This window comes from Abrus precatorius, unplaced genomic scaffold (assembly GCF_003935025.1).
Source record: "Abrus precatorius isolate BTA unplaced genomic scaffold, Abrus_2018 Scaffold8, whole genome shotgun sequence".
NCBI classification, from domain to species: domain Eukaryota; kingdom Viridiplantae; phylum Streptophyta; class Magnoliopsida; order Fabales; family Fabaceae; genus Abrus; species Abrus precatorius.
This window is the reverse complement of record NW_020874428.1, coordinates 38,563,706-38,584,047: the sequence shown is the minus strand read 5'-3', so window position 1 is coordinate 38,584,047 and position 20,342 is coordinate 38,563,706. Positions and strand designations below refer to the sequence as shown.

The 20,342-nt window shown below is 32.6% G+C and overlaps 3 protein-coding genes across 5 annotated transcripts; all 3 read right to left on the bottom strand.

Moving 5' to 3' along the window:
* Positions 1 to 4,897: 4,897 nt before the first annotated feature.
* LOC113846513 (actin-related protein 3) lies at positions 4,898 to 11,677 on the bottom strand. 2 transcript variants are annotated; one of them, XM_027474885.1, is made up of 9 exons: positions 10,188 to 11,677; positions 8,724 to 9,183; positions 8,146 to 8,292; positions 7,694 to 7,786; positions 7,363 to 7,482; positions 6,627 to 6,737; positions 6,179 to 6,304; positions 5,691 to 5,789; positions 4,898 to 5,526 (listed from the first exon to the last, which is right to left on the bottom strand). In XM_027474885.1, exons 2-9 carry the CDS (start codon positions 9,171 to 9,173, stop codon positions 5,446 to 5,448), a joined length of 1,227 nt encoding a protein of 408 aa, XP_027330686.1. In that variant the 5' UTR covers positions 9,174 to 9,183; positions 10,188 to 11,677; the 3' UTR covers positions 4,898 to 5,445. The 2 variants fall into 2 exon arrangements, with proteins under 2 accessions (XP_027330686.1, XP_027330685.1); XM_027474884.1 differs by lacking the exon at positions 10,188 to 11,677 and adding an exon at positions 9,338 to 9,471.
* Positions 11,678 to 13,002: 1,325 nt separating this feature from the next.
* Positions 13,003 to 13,396, bottom strand: LOC113846514. The gene is made up of 2 exons (XM_027474886.1): positions 13,251 to 13,396; positions 13,003 to 13,140 (listed from the first exon to the last, which is right to left on the bottom strand). The coding sequence occupies exons 1-2, from the start codon at positions 13,353 to 13,355 to the stop codon at positions 13,051 to 13,053; spliced, it is 195 nt and encodes a 64-aa protein (XP_027330687.1). The 5' UTR covers positions 13,356 to 13,396; the 3' UTR covers positions 13,003 to 13,050.
* Positions 13,397 to 14,284: 888 nt separating this feature from the next.
* LOC113846512 (actin-related protein 3-like) lies at positions 14,285 to 19,213 on the bottom strand. Of its 2 annotated transcripts, XM_027474882.1 has the most exons (9): positions 18,782 to 19,213; positions 18,130 to 18,589; positions 17,562 to 17,708; positions 17,111 to 17,203; positions 16,779 to 16,898; positions 16,063 to 16,173; positions 15,620 to 15,745; positions 15,134 to 15,232; positions 14,285 to 14,968 (listed from the first exon to the last, which is right to left on the bottom strand). In XM_027474882.1, exons 1-9 carry the CDS (start codon positions 18,829 to 18,831, stop codon positions 14,888 to 14,890), a joined length of 1,287 nt encoding a protein of 428 aa, XP_027330683.1. In that variant the 5' UTR covers positions 18,832 to 19,213; the 3' UTR covers positions 14,285 to 14,887. The 2 variants fall into 2 exon arrangements, with proteins under 2 accessions (XP_027330683.1, XP_027330684.1); XM_027474883.1 differs by lacking the exon at positions 17,562 to 17,708 and having other exon boundaries at positions 14,637 to 14,968; positions 18,782 to 19,180.
* Between the last annotated feature and the right edge of the window lie 1,129 nt (positions 19,214 to 20,342).

Sequence of the window (20,342 nt, the reverse complement as noted above, 5' to 3'; positions counted from 1 at the left end):
GTTGAAAGTGTAAAAATATTATATTGATAAAGTATAAAAAAAAATATTATTTTAATTTTAATTACACATACATATACACACATTATGATTGTAATTAAAATTGTGAATCAATTTTATAATTAAATATTTATTACTATTTTTTTAGATTATTGATCTATAAAATTTATTTTTACTTTATAATAAAAACTTTATGATATTATAGATAAATAGTATTTAATTATGTATGATAATTGAATAGTATATTATAATTGAAGAAAGATAAAAATATTTAAAAAAATGGATAAAATAGTAGTTAAAACTAAAATTTATTTTTGAAATTAAAGAACGAAGATAAAATCAACTCTTGAGATGTGGTAGGGAGGCATTCAACTTGATGGTCGTATAAATTTCATGATGGTAAGTAACATTTAGGGAGGCTACAACAATTTATCACTATATAAGTTTTTGAAGACTTAAACATCACCAAATTCGTATAAAAAAAGTGTTATTAAATCATTCTGTGAAAGATATAAATGTCACTATAGTTATTCTTCTAGAGAACTCAAATAGTGTTGCAAAAGAATACTAACATTAAACTTTACCTAAATTTAAAATACTACTTGAATGCATAGAATACTTGTTAAGTCAAGCAAAGTGTGAATATATGTATTGGGTTTCATTTATTGTTTTCATTTTTACTTTTCTTCAAAATTAAGTTTAGAAACGTCTTCTCTACTTTCTTAAAAATGTCCGTATCCACTTTAGTTAAGTAAAAAAAAAAAACATCATAAAAACAAACGACACAATGAGAGTGATCAATCCTTAATTAAATAGTAATATACTTCTATATTATAAATTCAGGTTCTCACTTTAAAAATTATTTTTTTAAAAGTTGTGAAGTTACATGATTTATAATATTTACTTTAATTTTATTTCTTTTGAATACATCTTTCACTTTAGATAAATTAAAATTTTGAAGTTATTAAAATTTTAATAAATTCCAATTTAAATTTTTGCACACTATATGAACAAAGATGACATGTCTTAATTTGGATAATTTACTTCTCTAGTTTTTTTCATTTTTTTACAATTTTTATCTCTTTAATTTATGCATATTTAACAAACTAATATTTATTATTAATAATTTGATAATCTATTATTCTCTTTAATTTGTTTCCATTCATATTTTTTTATTTAAACTTTAAAACATTTGTGAAATACTCAAACAAGTTTCTAATATTTCTAATGTTTTCACTTGAGGTTAAAGGAATAGTTTTATAAATCAAAGTAATAGAGTAACTTATTATGACATAAAAAACTAATGGAAAATGTGGTTTTTATGAATGATTTTTTCCACTTGTTCAAGTTATATTGGACACATGCTTCCCTACTTTTTCCTTTTGCAGATAGCACGAGTTCAGAAAATGTGTACCATTTCCCAAACAATATTAACATGTGTTAATCTCCATTTGGTGTCACCAAAATCAATTTTTACCTTTTATCAAACAAAAAGGAGAAAAAATATTATCGTTCTGTTTATTGTTATCTTTAAAATAATTGTTAAAAACTAATAAATAATTTTTATTAAAAATTATAATAAAATATTTGATCAATGTTTAATTTCTTAATTATTGTCTTCAAGGCAATGATTTATAAAAAGCATCTTTTCCTCTCTCTATGATCATCTAGAATAAACTTTCAACACTTATTTTACTTAATATCTTTTTTAACCGCGTGAGTTTGATAAAATTAATTATTAAATTATCTAATATTATATTCATAACTATATACATTATATTTTAGATGAACTTAATATTATACACAGGAAAGTATCTCATAATTTTTATAAAATATTAATGTTATAATAAAGTTAATTAATAAAATATTAAATAATTTTTATATAAAACTTTGTAATATATACAGATACACACATTCCATCCACTCATTTCCCTCAGTATACCCCTGTACCCCATTTTTACGTTCACATTGTCATTCTTCTGCTACAATCCCGCATTCAAAGGTGAAGATTTCTTTAGCACAGTACTATAATTAGAGCCATAACAAACAAAAGCCAAGAAGGGTTGTTACCTAGGAACCATGAACCACGTTCCAATTGTAATTATAAGTTACTCTAAATAGCCAAAACCTGTTAGCTGTAGTAAATGGTTTTCCTTAAACATCGCAATGCACCCCATAACCTATATAAACCCTCCCCATAGGACCCTTCTTCAACCACCAGAATAAAAGTTTTTCTCTATTTCCCTTCGCTTAGAGAAAAACTGCAGACATTAATAATTAACAAAAACAACAACAAAAGGGAATTGAAATGGCACGTACAAAGCAATTTGTGGTTCTGGCCCTTGTGATGTTCGCCATCATAGGCCTAGCACGTGCTGCGGATAAAGCAAGTGCACCAGGTGCTTCTGCTGATGACTATGATGGGGATGATGATGAATACTTGGATGGAATCAAGGGTGGCAAAGCTCTTTCACCAAACGGTGTTGTGGCTGGACCCATTGGTGGACCCGTGCCTCCTGGTGCTTTTGGTAAGGATTCTGCCTCCAGCGCTGCCACCTATTCCCTCCACTACTTCTCTGCCGTCGCCGGAGCTGCTGCTGCCGCTGCGGCTCTAGCCGGATTCTTCTACTTCTAAGTTCACATCATCTGTGTGCCATTCACATTCTTGGATTCTTTCATATAGGTTGCATGCAAAGAAACAATAGTTTCTTGATGTCCATGCATGCATTAATTATTTTTTCTTTTAAATTTTTGTTTATGTGTAATGGCATCATTATCATGGATCTTTCTGATATTAATTAATTAATCAACTGTGTTTGTACTCCCACTATCCGGGAACTTCTCTTTATTATATAAAATAATTAATGAGAAAATGTCATGGGAGTGTTCAAAATTAATTATTTCTTATTATTATGAAAAAGACAGGGATTAATATAAGCAGTGTGTCGTGATATCCTAAATTTTTTTTTTATAGATACTGTGACTAAAAATTTTATACTAATAAAAAAGAGTTACCTTATATATTATTATTATTATTATTATTATTATTATTATTATATATTTAATTTTTATTATATTTTTATAAATTTTTTTATTTTGAATAAAATATAATTTATATTTAAATAATTTCTATTTATTATAAATAAAAAATTATAATATAATATATTAATATAATAATTAAATAATTAAATATTAATAATAATAAAATTAAGAATATAAAAAATATTAATATAATATTATTATTTTATTTTTAAATTTAACTTTATTTGATTTTGATTGGATCTTATTTTAGTTCAAATACTTAACCATTATTCAGCTTCTTTGTGTGTACTTGGTTGGTTGTTATATATTAATTGATGAAGTTCAAGTAGCTACAGAGCCATGATGAACACCCGTCCAAAGTTGAGATTTTTGAATTGGAATAACTTGATTGTATTTGCAGTGTTTTTTTCTTTCCTTCTATGTTTAATAATAAAAGATAAAATATATATTAATATAATATTGTGAAATTGCGTTGTAAAGAGATTGAGGGGACTCCCCAACAGATTCATGAAAATATTATCACAAAGAATTTAAATTAGCTGATTTTGCTAACATAATTGTATTTATTTTTATAGTTTTTTGAAGTCAAATTAATTAATTTTCTCTAGAAATTTATCATTAATGAGAATAAATAGTACAACTTGAAACTGCGGGGTATATATTTCCATTTCTCTACTAGCTTGTTTGATTAGAATGTGCCAAAGGGAAAGCTGTACTAGGTGTAGTTATCATTATCCGCACATGAATATTTTTTTCCCCCAAACAAATAACAGCAATGCACTCTTACCTAAAATTTTTATTTTTTTTATATAGGATACTTAGAAATTATACATACTGAATAATGATTATTTTTTACAAAATTAAAGAAAATAAAATTTAAAAATTAGTATAATTATAAAAATTGAAAGATAAAAGATTGAAAAAGTGTAAATAATTGATAATTTTTTTTAAAATATTAAAATTTTGAAAAAATAAAAAATTGTCAATAATAATTTTTAAAATTAATAAAATATTAAAAATGTATTAAAAAAACTGTCAAAAGTTGCCAGTGATAAATTTTAAAATATATATATATTTTTATAACTTTACTAAAAAAACTCATCTCCCCTCAAATTTTTAAAGAATCATAAAAAAAGCTAGGCTACATATTCATTGGCATGATTTATAAAAAATTTATATTTAATTTTCAAGTAAGTAAAATTTTTAGAAACCTAATAAACTCACCAAAATAGGGGAAATCCTCTCTTGTTGTTTGTTATTGAGTGTCATAGAGCATTAATTAAATAATATGTAATGCACTGTCTTAAATACTTTCAATTACATTAAGTAAAAAAGTACTCAAATTATTATATTTTTAATACAATAAATTTATGGATTAAATATTTTAGAGATAGTCCAAATTTATTCTTAAAAAAGAAAAATACAAGAGACAATTTAGTCTTTTTAAAAAATAACCATTTAGTTCTTTAACACTTCAAATTCTCGGTCATTAATTTTCTTTCCTCTCCTATTATATCATTAGTCCCTTTAAAAATAAATGTACCAAATTAATTCTTAACAAAACCATATTATTGATAACCCAAATTAATTCCTTTAAAATGGTAACTCATACAAATAGAAAGATTTTAAAGTGTCCCACATTTATAATTGCAAACGACTGAACGATTAATTTTTTTAAAACGTTGAAGGCGATCCCAATGATGTTTGTTTTTTTGCACAATGCTTGAACATATACTCTATTTTGGATCATACAAGAGAATAGCATATTCAAGTGGCAAGGCCGCATATGTCATATATCGCAGAATAATTTCAAATTACTTGACAGGAAAGTACACTACAAATCACAAATAGTCATCGTGACAAAAGAATTGTTTCAGGCTTTGATTATCATTAAGCAGAATCCACATTGTACATCATGTACCTAAAATAAGTGATTCACATAATCGCAATCTATTATCTAACCCCTGCACTAGTGCTTATTATGTATTACAATTCAATCCCAATGAATTTATCTTCCTAACTGTAAAAGTACTTAATGGAAAGATACTGAATAGTAAATGAAAAATATGCAGAACCTTATCAAACTCTAAGCTCCAAGATTTGCAATTCAGCTCAGCCAACTTTTTGTCAAAGATGGGTTTCAACCTAACCATTAAGTATCGTCTGAACAAGCTGGCAACCACAATAAACATGTGAAACTGACAGCCTAGGGTGAACCTCAGGAATAGAAACTGGAAATGCAATTTTTTTTACACTGAATGTACATATTTTACACTCATTTCTGTCACCCTGGATACAGGTGGGAAGAAAGACGAGGAGGTGAATTGAGGATCAAAATGACTAGACACTGATTTGGCTTTTTCATTAACTAACTGCATCCATGATCACAACTAATTTGTCGTTGCTTTAATACATCCCCTTGAAAACAGGATTTGTCCGGCAAATGCTTGCTCCATACTCCTCATATTCTGCCTTTGTATGACAAGCCTGCACATAGGGGCAGAAATTTTAAAACATAGGCTAGCTTTGCTTTCATTTTGGACACAGTACTTGTAAGTCATGACATGGAAACACATTAAACACAAATGTAGAGATTGCTGGATGCAAGCATGAGTCTCTTAACCCCAAAAATTAACGTCAGAAATACATACCCTAAAAAACTCAGGTGTTGATGCAAGCACTGAACCTCCAAACCAAACTGCAAATCTCTGGATAGGATGACTGAGTACATTTACCTCCACTGGCTGTGACTGAGGCTCCACATAAATGAAATGACAAAAGTAAATGCCAAAGCAAGGCAATAAATATATAGCAGTCAGGGCATACATAAATACATCAACGAGAGAATTTTTTGTCTATGGGGAGAGAGACTTGTTTACACTTTGTCAGCCCAAATTCTGTAACCAAACCAATCAAAAACCAACACATCCTTATTTCAATCCAAAATAATTATGCAAAGAAGGGATTAATGTAATTATTTAAATACAAAATAATGATGTATTGATTGTTGGTTGTTTTTAAGTCCATACAACTTGTGTACATAAATAAAGTTTATATAAGAATTTATTGTCTGAGTGTGTGAGAGGGAGGGGGTGAGAATCATCAGTTCCAAGGTTTAAAAGTATATATTAACTCATACTTTTATCTCCCCATTTAAACGAGCTTCCGATGCAAGGACTCGAGCGTCTACTATTTTCTTTAGATCACGTTGCAACCTCCTGTGAAAATCCTTGAACATGGTTGATCCACCAGACAACACAATATTCTGAAATTAAAAAAAAAAAAAAAGAAGACAAAATTGGCAAGTCTGCAAGTGGTAAATACTTCAGAGTTGGATCGTTAAGAAAATAAAAACTAGAGAGCTTGAAATTTATAAGATCCAAAAATAAGTATCTGAGACGGCTGGTGGACTGATATGCAGCTTGGTAGTAATTTATGACATCTGAGCCAACAACAAAAACTGCCTCATGCTTAAAGCTGAGCCATAGCAGTTCCATAATTTTATGGGAAAATGTGATTATTCACTAAAATTTAAAGGCACGCATGGGGTATGTCTATATGCATGTCAATAAGTAAAGATACTTCACCTTATATAATGATCTTCTTGTGTCGATTGGAGCAGACTGAATGCACTTGTCTATTACTACTGGCAAAGGGGTGGTAAAGTCGCTGCCATATATCTCAGGATTAAAGAAGATCTGCAGAAATCATTTGGAAAACATACAGATATGTTAAATAGACCAATCCAGTAGATATGATGACCCTAACTGAACCCATAGTTTATTTCCACAATAACACCAAGGCACTACTACATTTTCATGAATTCTTCAGTGCTTTTAAGGAACAAACTTAATAGCTAAGTGATATCAAGACTACAGACTATTTGAATCATGATCAGCTGATCAGAGGTTCAAATCCCAGCCAGGCTACACTACCTGCACTTAAAACCTTCCTTTCCACTCCTCATACCAGATCTTGGACCTCTTTATTTACCCAAAAGGAAAAGGAAATAACTCTGACCATCAAATGAGAAGGTATCACCATATCAGAGCACATCAAATGCATATCACTTTAATTTTTTACTATTTTCCTAAATGCACCCCTTTATTTCAGGTACATATTCAAGAAACAAAGTCAGGAATCAATCAAGTGTATCTTTAATTAATTAATTAGTTCATGAGATAAGTTCAGGCATTCACAATGGAAAAATCATATTAAAAATAGGTATAAAAAAAGTAGATAAAAATATCTCCAATCCAGATACCTTCTAAGACAGATTTAGCAATTCATAATAGAGAAAATCTAAAGATCCATAGCACACACCTCAGGGCCAAGAAATCGTTCATAGCCAATATCACAGGAATATGGTGCCCCCGTCTTTGGTTTAATGCCTCTCCATTGCTTGATATACTTGGCTGGTTCCTTGTCATGCTTATTAAATTCCTGGGAGAAATTGAGCTATTGTTATATAGGAAAACTAATAAGTTCAAAAGATAACTTTACATCCTTTTAATTCACAAAAAGAAAAGCAAGCTTAAGTAGTGAGAATTTTTTATATTCAGCATCCTAATGACAGAGGCACAAAACTATTGGCAGAGGCGCACCACATACTCTTCAAATGATGTCAAAGCACTAAGTATTGAACTAAAACAACCTTCACAATGTCGGAGCAGGTGTAGCAATACATTTCCTTCACTTTCCGAGCCACTTCAAAAGAGTCTTCTGGTGGTACATTCTCTCCTCTTTCCTGAAAGAAACCGTGTAAACATGAGACAGTTCATGAATCATGATTATCAAAATGCAGATAGACAACTGGATATGGATTATTACAATATCTGTAGCAGAAATAGCAAAATACATGAAAAGATTCATACTCAATCACGAAATATATAAACTTCACTTCTATTTATTAACTATTTAAAATGTCACCATAATGTTATCATAAATATATTACGCCCTGTTCATCCACCATTAGCCATTTATACCTGAATAGTTTTACTAGCTAGTGTCAATGGCATTATGATAATATGAGATCCTTCAACATTAACATAAGCAGGTTTGCTAATTCACAGATATTCAAATATGGAAAATAGCAGGCACACCCACCCTCATAAGCTGCTGCACAAAAAGGGTAACGTCCTTTCCGGCAATGGGAATTGATTTGATGCTACTACCAATTACATAACCATCTGCAACGGGTACAACATGAGTAGCCCCATCTCCAACATCCACTACAACTCCTGTCATCTCACACTAAAAGAATCTAGATCAGCATAAAAATAAAATATTCTTTAAAATAAGAGATAGATATAGTAAGAAAAAAGAAGCAATTTTTTCCAATAGCTCCACTGGTACTGTTATCAAGTTTTAAATAGAACCAACATAGAAGTTTACATTCAACAAAATGAGGAGAGTTGATAAATTATCATGTGCGCTTGTAATAATGCAAAATCTTTACAACAATCAACACTCTACATTGTCTTCCACTTTTTGTTTCAAGTGAAAGCATCCAGAACATCAAGTTGCAGGGGCTGGTAAAACATTCTACATGTTTTGCGTTTAGATAACTACCCAACTTGCTGCTGAGGCCATATTAAATATTTAAACCTTTCAAGATTAATCATCCAATTTCAATCTATATTCGATGTAATTCCCAATCCTTTTCACGTGTACCAACTACCAACCTTGGATGTTGTGTAGCCAGCTGCAAGAGCAAGCACAGAATTCACAGCAATGTAAAGTCCAGGTACATTAAAAGTCTCAAACATGATTTCTCCAGTATACTCGCGACTCTCAGGTGCCGTCAATGGACTCTCGGTCAAGAGAAAATAGTGATCCTCCGGATCACACCTCAAATAGTTGAATATGCACTGCTGCCAGAAGCGCTCCATGGCATCCCAATTCTCCACCTGGCTATGCCGAATCGGGTAGCTGAGATTGTAAGTGCTGCTTGATCGTGACTTGGAAAGCGCCTCATCCCCAATCAAGAAATCAAGATCCGCCATAACCCCGGCGTTGTGCTGGGTTACCCAATTGGCCTTAGAAGAGGGCCTCGATTGATTTAGAAACGTCTCATTCACTGCAACCACTGTCGGGACAATAAAACATGGCTCAACATTACCAGCAAACCCCATCTTCGTGTACCTGCAAAAAAACCATCATTTTCCAGATTCAGGGCAAACCCAATTCGGGTCAATCAATATTACAGAAAATTGTAGTCACAAAACACATTGAGGCATTGCAACAAGAAGAAAGCGTAGAAAAGAAGGCGGGTGATGTAAATGGAGGAAAAGGGTACCCGGAGCCATTGTCGATGACTACAGCAGGACGAGAAGTAGAGGGGTCCATGAGAAAGAGGGGAAAAGTGGAGGTGACGGTGAACGTTGTTGGAGTTGGATCTGCGACTGAGATCCTAGTATAAGGCAGAGGATCATGGTCATGAAGAGCGCTGTGAGAAGCGCAGTAAGGACGAAGAAGAAGGTGTTGGTGAGGGAAAGGATGATGTTGATGCAGACTTTGATTCCAAGTGAAAGGAGGGAATGGACAAATGGGAATGGTCGGTAATGCTGATTGCTACACCCATTTCAAGTTCTCAATTATAAACTGAACACTGCAAATGCAACGCAGGTCCCATCGTTATTCTGTTCGTTGCGCAAAGATGCTTTCCTTAGCAATCAAACAACCTATCTTTCCCTTCTCTCTCTCCCTGCTTCTTTCTGTTCCTTTTATAATTCTCAATTTTAATATGCCTAGGCAGTTATTATCAAAGGCATTTCTTTCATTATTATTTAATTTATAATTTTTTTACCTTATTTGCATTTTTTCAGAAATATATCTTTCATTATTGTTTCTTTCATTTTTTTCCCTCTAAAATAACTTATTTATTTTAATTTTCCTTAATAATTTTTGTTGTCTTTCTCATACTTGTTATTTACAAGTTGTTTGGATATTACAAATTTATATTTTTAATTATTAGGATGATATAAAAGGCTTTTAAAAAGGGAGCTTAGTGTTGTTTTAATTCTCACGGATGGATATATTTATTTGCTCACATATCATGTTCATAAGAAAGATGTGATGACATGAGACATGCATTGATGCATTAGGTGTTTAGAGTTAATCTTTGTTCTCATTGCCTTCGAAGGTACCTCAGATTTTACTTGGTGACGACTTGATTTGATTAGAAGCCTCCATAGCAGTCCCGCATAATACTTCCTCAGCTTCCACCCCACGCTTCATCCTTTTATATCCACTCTCCCCATTTAGTTTCTCCATAAGTTCTTCGTAATCCAATAGTTGTTCCATCATGCGTGATACCATAGCCCACCACTGCTCCATGATTTAATTCTCTGCCACAAGACTCATTGAACACTGTACAACTGCATAATTTAACATTATATTTCGATTAGACTTGACATTTTTTAAACATGATTTAAGAGCTTTGCTTGTTAGCACAATCTTTTTTTACACAAAACAATGGCAAAACGTATATTGCTTCATTTTAATTGATAATACTCCAGCTAAGAAAATGAAAAACATAGTGGGTATTTGATGGAAATCACGGTGTTTCGTTAGTGATTTTGTAAAATTCGTTTATACTAGTCAATATTTTTCATTATTTAATATCTATCTATTCAATAATAAAAATATAATTAAAACCATTATTACTACAACAGAAAATTAAAGTTTCGGAACATAATTTTTTGAACCATCAAATATGAAAGGCATCTTCTTTGTAAATAAAATGTACCTTTGAGATACGTATATACAAAAATAATAAAAATAAGTGAGACAAGAAAAAATTATGTACAAAATCATATGCGATTGTTATTTTTATGGTTCATGTTATGAGACTATAAAGTTTACTACATAGTTTGTGCTTATATTCTTGGTAAACGAAGTGGCAACTACTAGAGAAAACACTTGGAAGCAGGGGTTAATTTATTTAGCTTGCCCAAAAGCAGGTACGATACAAACACCCAGGAGGACCGAAAACATCATAAATCAAAGGCCGCAAGTTATTGACCTGAACAAAAAAGGGCCAGGAGATGAAAATTTGTGCATTTGAGTTTTTCCTCTCACGATTTGGAAAAGGGCAATCCTTTTTCCTTAGTATTAACAAACACTATGGACATCAGTCATCCATCACATTCCACACTTGCAAGAGGTAATTGCAATACACAAGGCAACAAACTAGAGTTTATCACTTCCACGACTGAAATCTTTCATTTGTGGAGGGAAATAATGAAATTTTCAGTATTAACATGCACTAAGACATCAGCTATCGATCACATTTCACCCTTGCGAAAGATATTTTCCATATACAAGGCAGCGAGGGAGTTAGAGTTTCACCTTAACCACTGATCACTTGTGAAGGGAAAGAACGTAATATTCTGCAGCAAAATGTGAAAAGTACATGTCCAGAGAGAACTCAACGTAACATCTTATTTTCACTTGTTCCACAGACACGAGGAAGATCCATAACAAATTCATGATTACATTCAACAGGTAAAATCCAGCAAAAGCTTACGGCCACCAAAAGTTTACGGCATACATGATTTAAATGTAGCTACCCTACCATAGCATTAACCATCAACAGAAACACAGATACTATACCACATGCAGAAAGTTACTCTCCCTATTGGAGCATTTCTTATGCAACAATTCAGTTCAATTAAATTGTAACATATGGTATACATAACGATAAAAGTCTTGGACTGAATTAAAATACTACTTAACAAGAGAGTTGTCTCTCAGACTTCTTTGGTAGTGGCCTGAAGCAGCCCCAAAATGTCACAACAGGGTGGCAGATAAAAGGATAGCTGCTATAGCGAATATAAAAGATAAAATGCAAATAATTTATACTACACACAAACAGACACATATATACATATAAACACACAAACAAATAGACATATCCACCATTGGTAATCAAAGTCAGCACTTAAACACGCAATCATTTAAGGCATGACTAACTAGCAGCAAAAGAGTAATCAATTTTAACCAAGCACATTTCTGTAAAACGTACCAAGACAATAACACTCATTGGGACAATTTCGTCATACCACAAGGTTCTATGAATGGAGCAGAGGTAGGACAGAACAGGCCAGCAAAGTGTAAACGGAGGCCGGTTGGACAGAGAATGCAAACAACTGAGTTTTATCAAAGGTAAAATAACCCTATAGTGGCAATTGGCACCATTGTTCTATTCACTAAAGGTGCAGCTTCTACGCTCAGCCATAGCACAATAGCCGCACCATATCCCACTATTCAGTAGTCACTATTCTGTTTAAAATCTCCTATTCTGGACACCAGTAAGATCTACCTCTACTCCAAGCACTTGCCTATGATTGCAATAATGTCAGGACCTTAGCAAGAGTTAAGAATGTAAAAAACATTAAGCTGACACCTGCTTATTGAAGTTAATATTGCCAATTCTTCATAATTTGTCAATTTAACCACCAAAATTCTGTAAAACAAATAAAAGGAAGGGGTAGAAACTAGAAAATGGCAGTAGTCAATGGTTGAATACTAATTCTCCAATCTACAATTGATTTTTAAGCAAGGTAATATGTCCAGCTATACTTATATATCTAAACTAAATGAGAGGATTGTAGCACAAATAAGGATGTATTCAGGAGCAGAAGGAGCAAATGAATTATGCTCCACAGCCAGATCGGCAAACTAGAGAATTTAGAGACTTAAATTCCAAACCATTCAACAAGTGATCCGCAACTACGTTGAATTCCAAATTTCATGCTTTCAAAGAAGAATAAAGGTTCAAAATCTGGTTCATAACTTAAGCCAAGGGCCAATATGCATACCAAAAAAAAAAAAAAAAAAAGCCAAGGGTTTGAACAATTACAGACACGTAGCATTTTACTAAACAAGTGCATCTGTAAAGGAACGCATTAGAAATCCACGCAATTGAATTTGAATGTTACCTAGTACCGGATTTTATTGGAACACATAACATTGCACTGGAAAAGCAAAATTACAACATATTCAAATTTAAGAAAGAGAATCCTTCTGATTGGCCTGTTGCCGCAACAGCTCTTCTCTGACCCTTCTGATCTCTGCTTCCTTCTCCATCCTTTCTCTCTGCAACATATTATGAAAAATTAACTGAAATAACCATAATTTGTTAAATGATAATCTTGACGAAAATGAAATTGGAGAAGGTGATTGAGAGAAAAGAGAAGGGAAGGAACCTTCTCGTCCTGATGAAGAGCGATCCAGACATGAATCTTGTCCATGGATTGCCAGAAGACGAAAGCACCGAGCGTCATCGCGAAGTACGTTGCCACTCTCACCATCCTGCAATTCCGATTCCAATCCCTCCTATCCACTCTTCTGCTTCCTCTGCCAAAAACGTGGAAAGGGGAACGCGATGCGCAGTTTTATTTGGGCTCAGATCCACCGGCAGGCCCAGGCTCGGCCCATTATCTTCTCACGTACTGTTAGGCTTTCCATTTTTGGTGGGAGATATATTTATGGTAAACACTCACTCTATTTTAAAATTATAAAATTGTTAAAAATAAAATAATTTGCTTAAGTTGTGATATAAAATTCTCTGATCGCAATAACTACAATTTTTTCAAATAAAGTAGTTAGCGGTGCACAATCTTAATATATCTTTGGATGTCAAGTTTTAGAAAGAGAAGTAAAGAAAGAAATAATTTTTTATTTCCAATAAATATATTTTTTAATTGATTTCTTAAAATAAAAAAAATAAATTATGGTAGAAATATGTTATTCTTTTGTTTTTTTATAAATATTATATAACTTTTAATTTTAAAAATAGATTCATTCTTCTTTTTTCATCAAAAAAACTTAACTTTCAGACGTGTCTTCTAAATGCCAACCCCTCATAGGTCAACTTGGGATGAAAAAGATTGAATGTCTTCTCATTTACCGAAACTTTTTAATAGTAAAGCTTTATAATTATTTTTTTAGTATAAATATCAAAATTTATTAAACATGTTACTTATAAAAAGATTTAGATGAAGAAAGTATTGAAAGAAATTTATCTTAAACAAAATATTTAATTTATTGACTTTCATGATATTACTGATACAATGCCTCTTGAAAAATTAAACAATTATTTTAATTTTAATTGAATCACTTTTACTGACAATGAAAGATGCAAGAGAATAAAGGATTCAAGTGGCAAGGCCTTCAACCACTTTCACCAACACAGAATTTGCCACTAGAAAGAAGAAAATGGTAATATCACATATGTTGGAGAAAAATTTCAAATTACTTGACAGGAAAGTACATTACAAATCACAAATAGTCATCGTGACAAAAGAATTGTTTCAGGCTTTGACTATCATTAAGCAGAATCCACATTGTACATTATGTACCCAAAAGTAAGTGATTCACAAAAACAATCTATTATCTAACCCCCTGCACTGGTGCTTATTATGTATTACAATTCAATCCCAATGAATTTATCTTCCTAACTATAAAAGTACTGAATGGAAAGATACTAATAGTAAATGAAAAATATGCAGAAACTTATCAAACTCTAAGCTCCAAAATTTGCAATTCGGCTCAGCCAACTTTTTGTCAAAGATGAGTTTCAATCTAACCATTAAGTGCCGTCTGAACAAGCTGGCAAACGCAATAAACATGTGAAACTGACAGCCTAGGGTGAACCTCAGGAATATAGAAACTGGAAATGCAATTTTTTCACTGAATGTACATATTTTACACTCATCTCTGCCACCCTCAATACAGGTGGGAAGAAAGACAAGGAGGTGAATTGAGGATCAAAATAACCAGACATTATTCGACATTTTCATCAAGTAACTGCATCCATGATCACAACTAATTTGTCGTTGCTTTAATACATTCCCTTGAAAACAGGATTTGTCCGGCAAATGCTTGCTCCATACTCCTCATATTCTGCTTTTGTATGACAAGCCTGCACATAGGGGGCAGAAATTTTAAAACATAGGCTAGCTTTGCTTTCATTTTGGACACAGTACTTGTAAGTCATGACATGGAAACATGTTAAACACAAATGTAGAGATCGCCGGATGCAAGCATGAGCCTCTTAACCTCAAAAAATAACATCAGAAATACATACCGTAAAAAACTCAGGTGTTGATGCAAGCACTGAACCTCCAAACCAAACTGCAAATCTCTGGATAGGATGACTGAGTACATTTACCTCCACTGGCTGTGACTGAGGCTCCACATAAATGAAATGACAAAAGTAAATGCCAAAGCAAGGCAATAAATATATAGCGGTCAGAGCATACATATAAATACATCAATGAGACAATTTTGTCTCGGGGGAGAGATACTTGTTTACACTTTGTCAGCCCAAATTCTGTAACCAAACCAATCGAAAACCAACACATCCTTATTTAAATCCAAAATAATTATGCAAAGAAGGGATTAATGTAATTATTTAAATACAAAATAATGATGTATAGATTGTTGATTAGTTTAGTACATACATTTGTGTATATAAATAAAGTTTATATAAGAATTTTTTGTCTGCATGAGAGGGAAGGGGAGGAGGCTGAATCATCAATTCCATGGTTTGAAACTATGTATCAACTCGTACCTTTATCTCCCCATTTAAACGTGCTTCATTTGAAAGGACACGAGCATCCACTATTTTCTTTAGATCACGTTGCAACCTTCTGTGAAAATCCTTGAACATGGTTGATCCACCCGACAACACCACATTCTGAAATAAATAAAAAAACAAAATTGGCAAGTCTGCAACTGGTAAAGACTGGAGATCTAGAGTTCAATCATTAAGAAAATATAAACTAGAGAGTGTGAAATTTATAAGTTTCAAAATTAAGTATCTGGGATGGCTGGTGGACTGATGCAGCTTGACACTAATTTATGACATCTAGGCCAACAACAAAAACTGCCTCATGCTTAACGCTGAACCTTAGAAGTTCCCTAATTTTATGGGAAAATGTGACTATTCCCTAAAATTTAATAGCATACTTGGGGCCATATTTATATGCATGTCAATAAGTAAAGGTACTTCACCTTATATAATGATCTTCTTGTGTCAATTGGGGCAGACTGAATGCACTTGTCTATTACTACTGGCAAAGGGGTGGTAAAGTCGCTGCCATATATCTCAGGATTAAAGAAAATCTGCAGAAATAATTTGGAAAACATACAGAAATGTTAAATTGGCCAATCATGTTGATATAATGACCCTAGCTGAACCTATAGTTCCACAATTACACCAAGACAATACTACATTTACGTGAATTATTCAGTAGTTTAAGGAACAAACTTAACAATGTCAAGTACCAACTACTAATAGTAATAGCTATAGCTAACTTATACCAAGACTACAGATTGCTTCATCAGTTGATCCTAGGTTCAAATCCCAGCCAGGCTACACTGCCCGCACTTAAACCATCCTTCCCACTCCCCATACTAAATCTTGGACCTCTTTATAACCCAAAGGAAAGGGAAAGAACTCTGACCTTCAAATGAGAAGGTATCAGAGCAAAGCAAATGCATATAATATCACTTTACCATTTTCCTATGAACAACCCTTTAATTCAGATAGATATTCAAGATAGCAAGTTAGAAATCAATTAGTGTATATTTAATTAATTCATCACAATGGAAAAATCATACTAAAAATGAGTATTCAACATAGTTGATATAAATATCTTCAATCCAGATACCTTCTATGACAGATTTAGCAATTCATAAAAGAGAAAATCTAAAGATCTATGACAAACCTCAGGGCCAAGAAATCGTTCATAGCCAATATCACAGGAATATGGTGCCCCTGTCTTTGGTTTAATGCCTCTCCATTGCTTGATATACTTGGCTGGTTCCTTGTCATGCTTATTATATTCCTGGGAGAAATTGATCTATTGTTATACAGGAAAACTAATAAGTTCGAAAGATAACTTCACATCCTTTTAATTCACAAAAAGAAAAGCAAGCTTAAGTAATGAGAATCTTTGACATTCAGCATCCTAATGACAGAGGCACAAAACTATTGTGGGGGCACACCACATATTCTTCAAATGATTATGAAAGCACCAACTATTGAACTAAAAGCAACCTTCACAATGTCAGAGCAGGTGTAGCAATATGTTTCCTTTACTTTCCGAGCTACTTCAAAAGAATCTTCAGGTGGTACATTTTCTCCTCTTTCCTGAAAGAAACCATGTAAACTTGAGACAGTTCGTGAATCAGTATTATCAAAATGCAGGTTGAAAATTGGATACAGATTACATTACCAGTCAGTATAAATAGCAGAATACAAGAAAAAGATTCATACTCAGTTATGAAATAAGTAAACTTCACCTCTAATTAACTATTTAAAATGTAACAATAATATTATCATAAATATATCTTGGCTTGTCCATCCACCATTAGCTATTTATACATTAATGCTTTTACTAGCTAGTGTCAATGGCATTATGGTAATATGAGATCCTTCAACATTAACAAGAATAGGTTTGCTGATTCACAGATATTCAAATATGGGAACAAATAGCAGGCACACCCACCCGCATAAGCTGCTGCACAAAAAGGGTAACGTCCTTTCCGGCAATGGGAATCGATTTGATGCTACTACCAATTACATAACCATCTGCAACAGGTACAACATGAGTAGCCCCATCTCCAACATCCACTACAACTCCTGTCATCTCACACTAAGAAGAATCTAGATCAGCATAAAAGTAAAATATTCTTTAATATAAAAGATAGATATAGTAAGAAAAAAGAAACAATTTTTCCAATAGCTCCACTGGTACTGTTATCAAGTTTTAAATAGAACCAACATAGAAGTTTACATTCAACAAAATGAGGAGTTGATAAATTATCATGTGCGCTTGTAATAATGCAAAATCTTTACAACAATCAACACTCTACATTGTCTTCCACTTTTTGTTTCAAGTGAAAGCATCCAGAACATCAAGTTGCACGGGCTGGTAAAGCATTCTACATGTTTTGTACCTACCCAACTTGCTGCTGAGGCCATATTAAATATTTAAACCTTTCAAGATTAATCATCCAATTTCAATCTATATTCGATGTAATTCCCAATCTTTTTCACGTGCACCAACTACCAACCTTGGATGTTGTGTAGCCAGCTGCAAGAGCAAGCACAGAATTCACAGCAATGTAAAGTCCAGGTACATTAAAAGTCTCAAACATGATTTCTCCAGTATACTCGCGACTCTCAGGTGCCGTCAATGGACTCTCGGTCAAGAGAAAATAGTGATCCTCCGGATCACACCTCAAATAGTTGAATATGCACTGCTGCCAGAAGCGCTCCATGGCATCCCAATTCTCCACCTGGCCATGCCGAATCGGGTAGCTGAGATTGTAAGTGCTGCTTGATCGTGACTTGGAAAGCGCCTCATCCCCAATGAAGAAATCAAGATCCGCCATAACCCCGGCGTTGTGCTGGGTTACCCAATTGCCTTTGGAAGAGGGCCTCGATTGATTCAGAAACGTCTCATTCACTGCAACCACTGTCGGGACAATAAAACATGGCTCAACATTACCAGCAAACCCCATCTTCGTGTACCTGCAAAAAAACCATCATTTTCCAGATTCAGGGCAAACCCAATTCGGGTCAATCAATATTACAGAAAATTGTAGTCACAAAACACATTGAGGCATTGCAACAAACACGTGGTGTCCATACACGGATAAAAAGAAGAAGAAATAAAAAAGCGTCGAAAAAAAAAGCGGGTGATGTTAATGAGGAAAAGGGTACCCGGAGCCATTGTCGATGACTACAGCAGGACGAGAAGTAGAGGGGTCCATGAGAAAGAGGAGAAAAGTGGAGGTGACGGTGAACGTTGTTGGATTTGGATCTGCGACTGAGATCCGATTGTAAGGCAGAGGATCATGGTCATGAAGAGCGCTGTGAGAAGCGCAATAAGGAGGAAGAAGAAGGTGTCGGTGAGGGAAAGGATGATGTTGATGCAGACTTTGATCCCAAGTGAAAGGAGGGAATGGACAAATGGGAATGGTTGATAAAGGTGATTGCTACACCCATTTCAAGCTTTCAACTACAAACTCAACACTGCAAATGCAAAGCAGGTCCCATTAACTCTATCTTAATTCTTTTCGATTCCCAAAGATGCTTTTCTTCGCAATCAAACAACGGACCCTCCCTTCTGTCTCTATCTCTCGGTCTGTTCCTTCCTTTTTCTTTCGTTACTCTCAATTTAAGTTAGTAAGCCTAGTTAGTTATTATCAAAAGAAGTATATTAAAATCAGAATACAAATATATTAATAATACTTTACGAATTTTGTTAATTAATATCCTGAAAACTATAGTTGATGTTTATCTTTTAATTATTATTCTTCTTTAAATCTTATTTAATAATTTATTAAATTGAAATTTTAAAATAATATTGATCATTCTTACTTATATTTTTATTCAGAACAAAAAGAAGAAGTAACGATAAGTTGAACAAAATTTAGACGATTATGTACATACATTTAATATAATTTTTCATCAATACTAAAATTTTATTACTCAGTAAAATTTAGCTTTAAAATTATCATAAATTATTAAGATAAAATTAGTTTCAAGTAAGTACGAAGAATACTTATAAAATTATCTAAAATTTTACCCTAAATAAAAAATAATTAATTTAATATAAGAACAGTATAAATACTTAAATAACTTGACCTAACTTTTGTCCTGATAACATTTTTGGTTGCCCCCCAAAGGCGAAGAATGGCTATATTTTTGGTGCAAATGTTACAAAACAAAATAACAAATGGGGCTGTGGGGACCCACCCAACAAGAATACTAAGTGCTTTCTTTCTTACACGCCAACCTTTTTCTTTCCGACTGCTTGGCACGCTCAATTCATAATCCTCCATGTCGGTAGTTTCTAATTTAAGGGTCCTGTTAGCGTTTTTCTATTAGTTTTAAAAAATTAATAAATATATTTTGCTAAAATTAATACTTTGATTTATTATTTTTAATGCCAGTTTTATTTTATTTTATTAGTTTTTCTATTAGTTTTTAACTTTTTATTTTATTTTATTTCATTTTTTTAAAATTTATTATTTTAATTTGGTTCTTTAAAATATTTTAAATGTTAATTAAGTAAATTTTAAGTTTTAGTCACGTAACTGTCAAACAGACAGAAAGAGAAAAAAATTGATTAAGATGGTGTCGCACCAAAACTAACAGAAAATGATAAATTAATAATTAATATAACATAATATAATTAAAAATTTTATTTGATTGACATCTAAAAATAAAGTAAAAAATATTAACAAATTAAACCAAAACAAAAACCATAAATAAAGAT

Coding starts and splice junctions, on each gene's coding strand:
- LOC113846514 (XM_027474886.1), bottom strand. CDS start 13,355: ATGGTGAGAGTGGCAACGTACTTCGCGATGACGCTCGGTGCTTTCGTC. Junction 13,141..13,250: donor CTCTTCATCAGGACGAGAAG/GTTCCTTCCCTT, acceptor AATATGTTGCAG/AGAGAAAGGATGGAGAAGGA.
- LOC113846513 (XM_027474884.1), bottom strand. CDS start 9,387: ATGGACCCCTCTACTTCTCGTCCTGCTGTAGTCATCGACAATGGCTCC. Junction 6,305..6,626: donor CAAGAAGATCATTATATAAG/GTGAAGTATCTT, acceptor TTTTAATTTCAG/AATATTGTGTTGTCTGGTGG. Junction 5,790..6,178: donor GTTTAAATGGGGAGATAAAA/GTATGAGTTAAT, acceptor GTGGAGCCTCAG/TCACAGCCAGTGGAGGTAAA.
- LOC113846512 (XM_027474882.1), bottom strand. CDS start 18,831: ATGGACCCCTCTACTTCTCGTCCTGCTGTAGTCATCGACAATGGCTCC. Junction 15,746..16,062: donor CAAGAAGATCATTATATAAG/GTGAAGTACCTT, acceptor TATTTATTTCAG/AATGTGGTGTTGTCGGGTGG. Junction 14,969..15,133: donor CAACACCTGAGTTTTTTACG/GTATGTATTTCT, acceptor CCCTATGTGCAG/GCTTGTCATACAAAAGCAGA.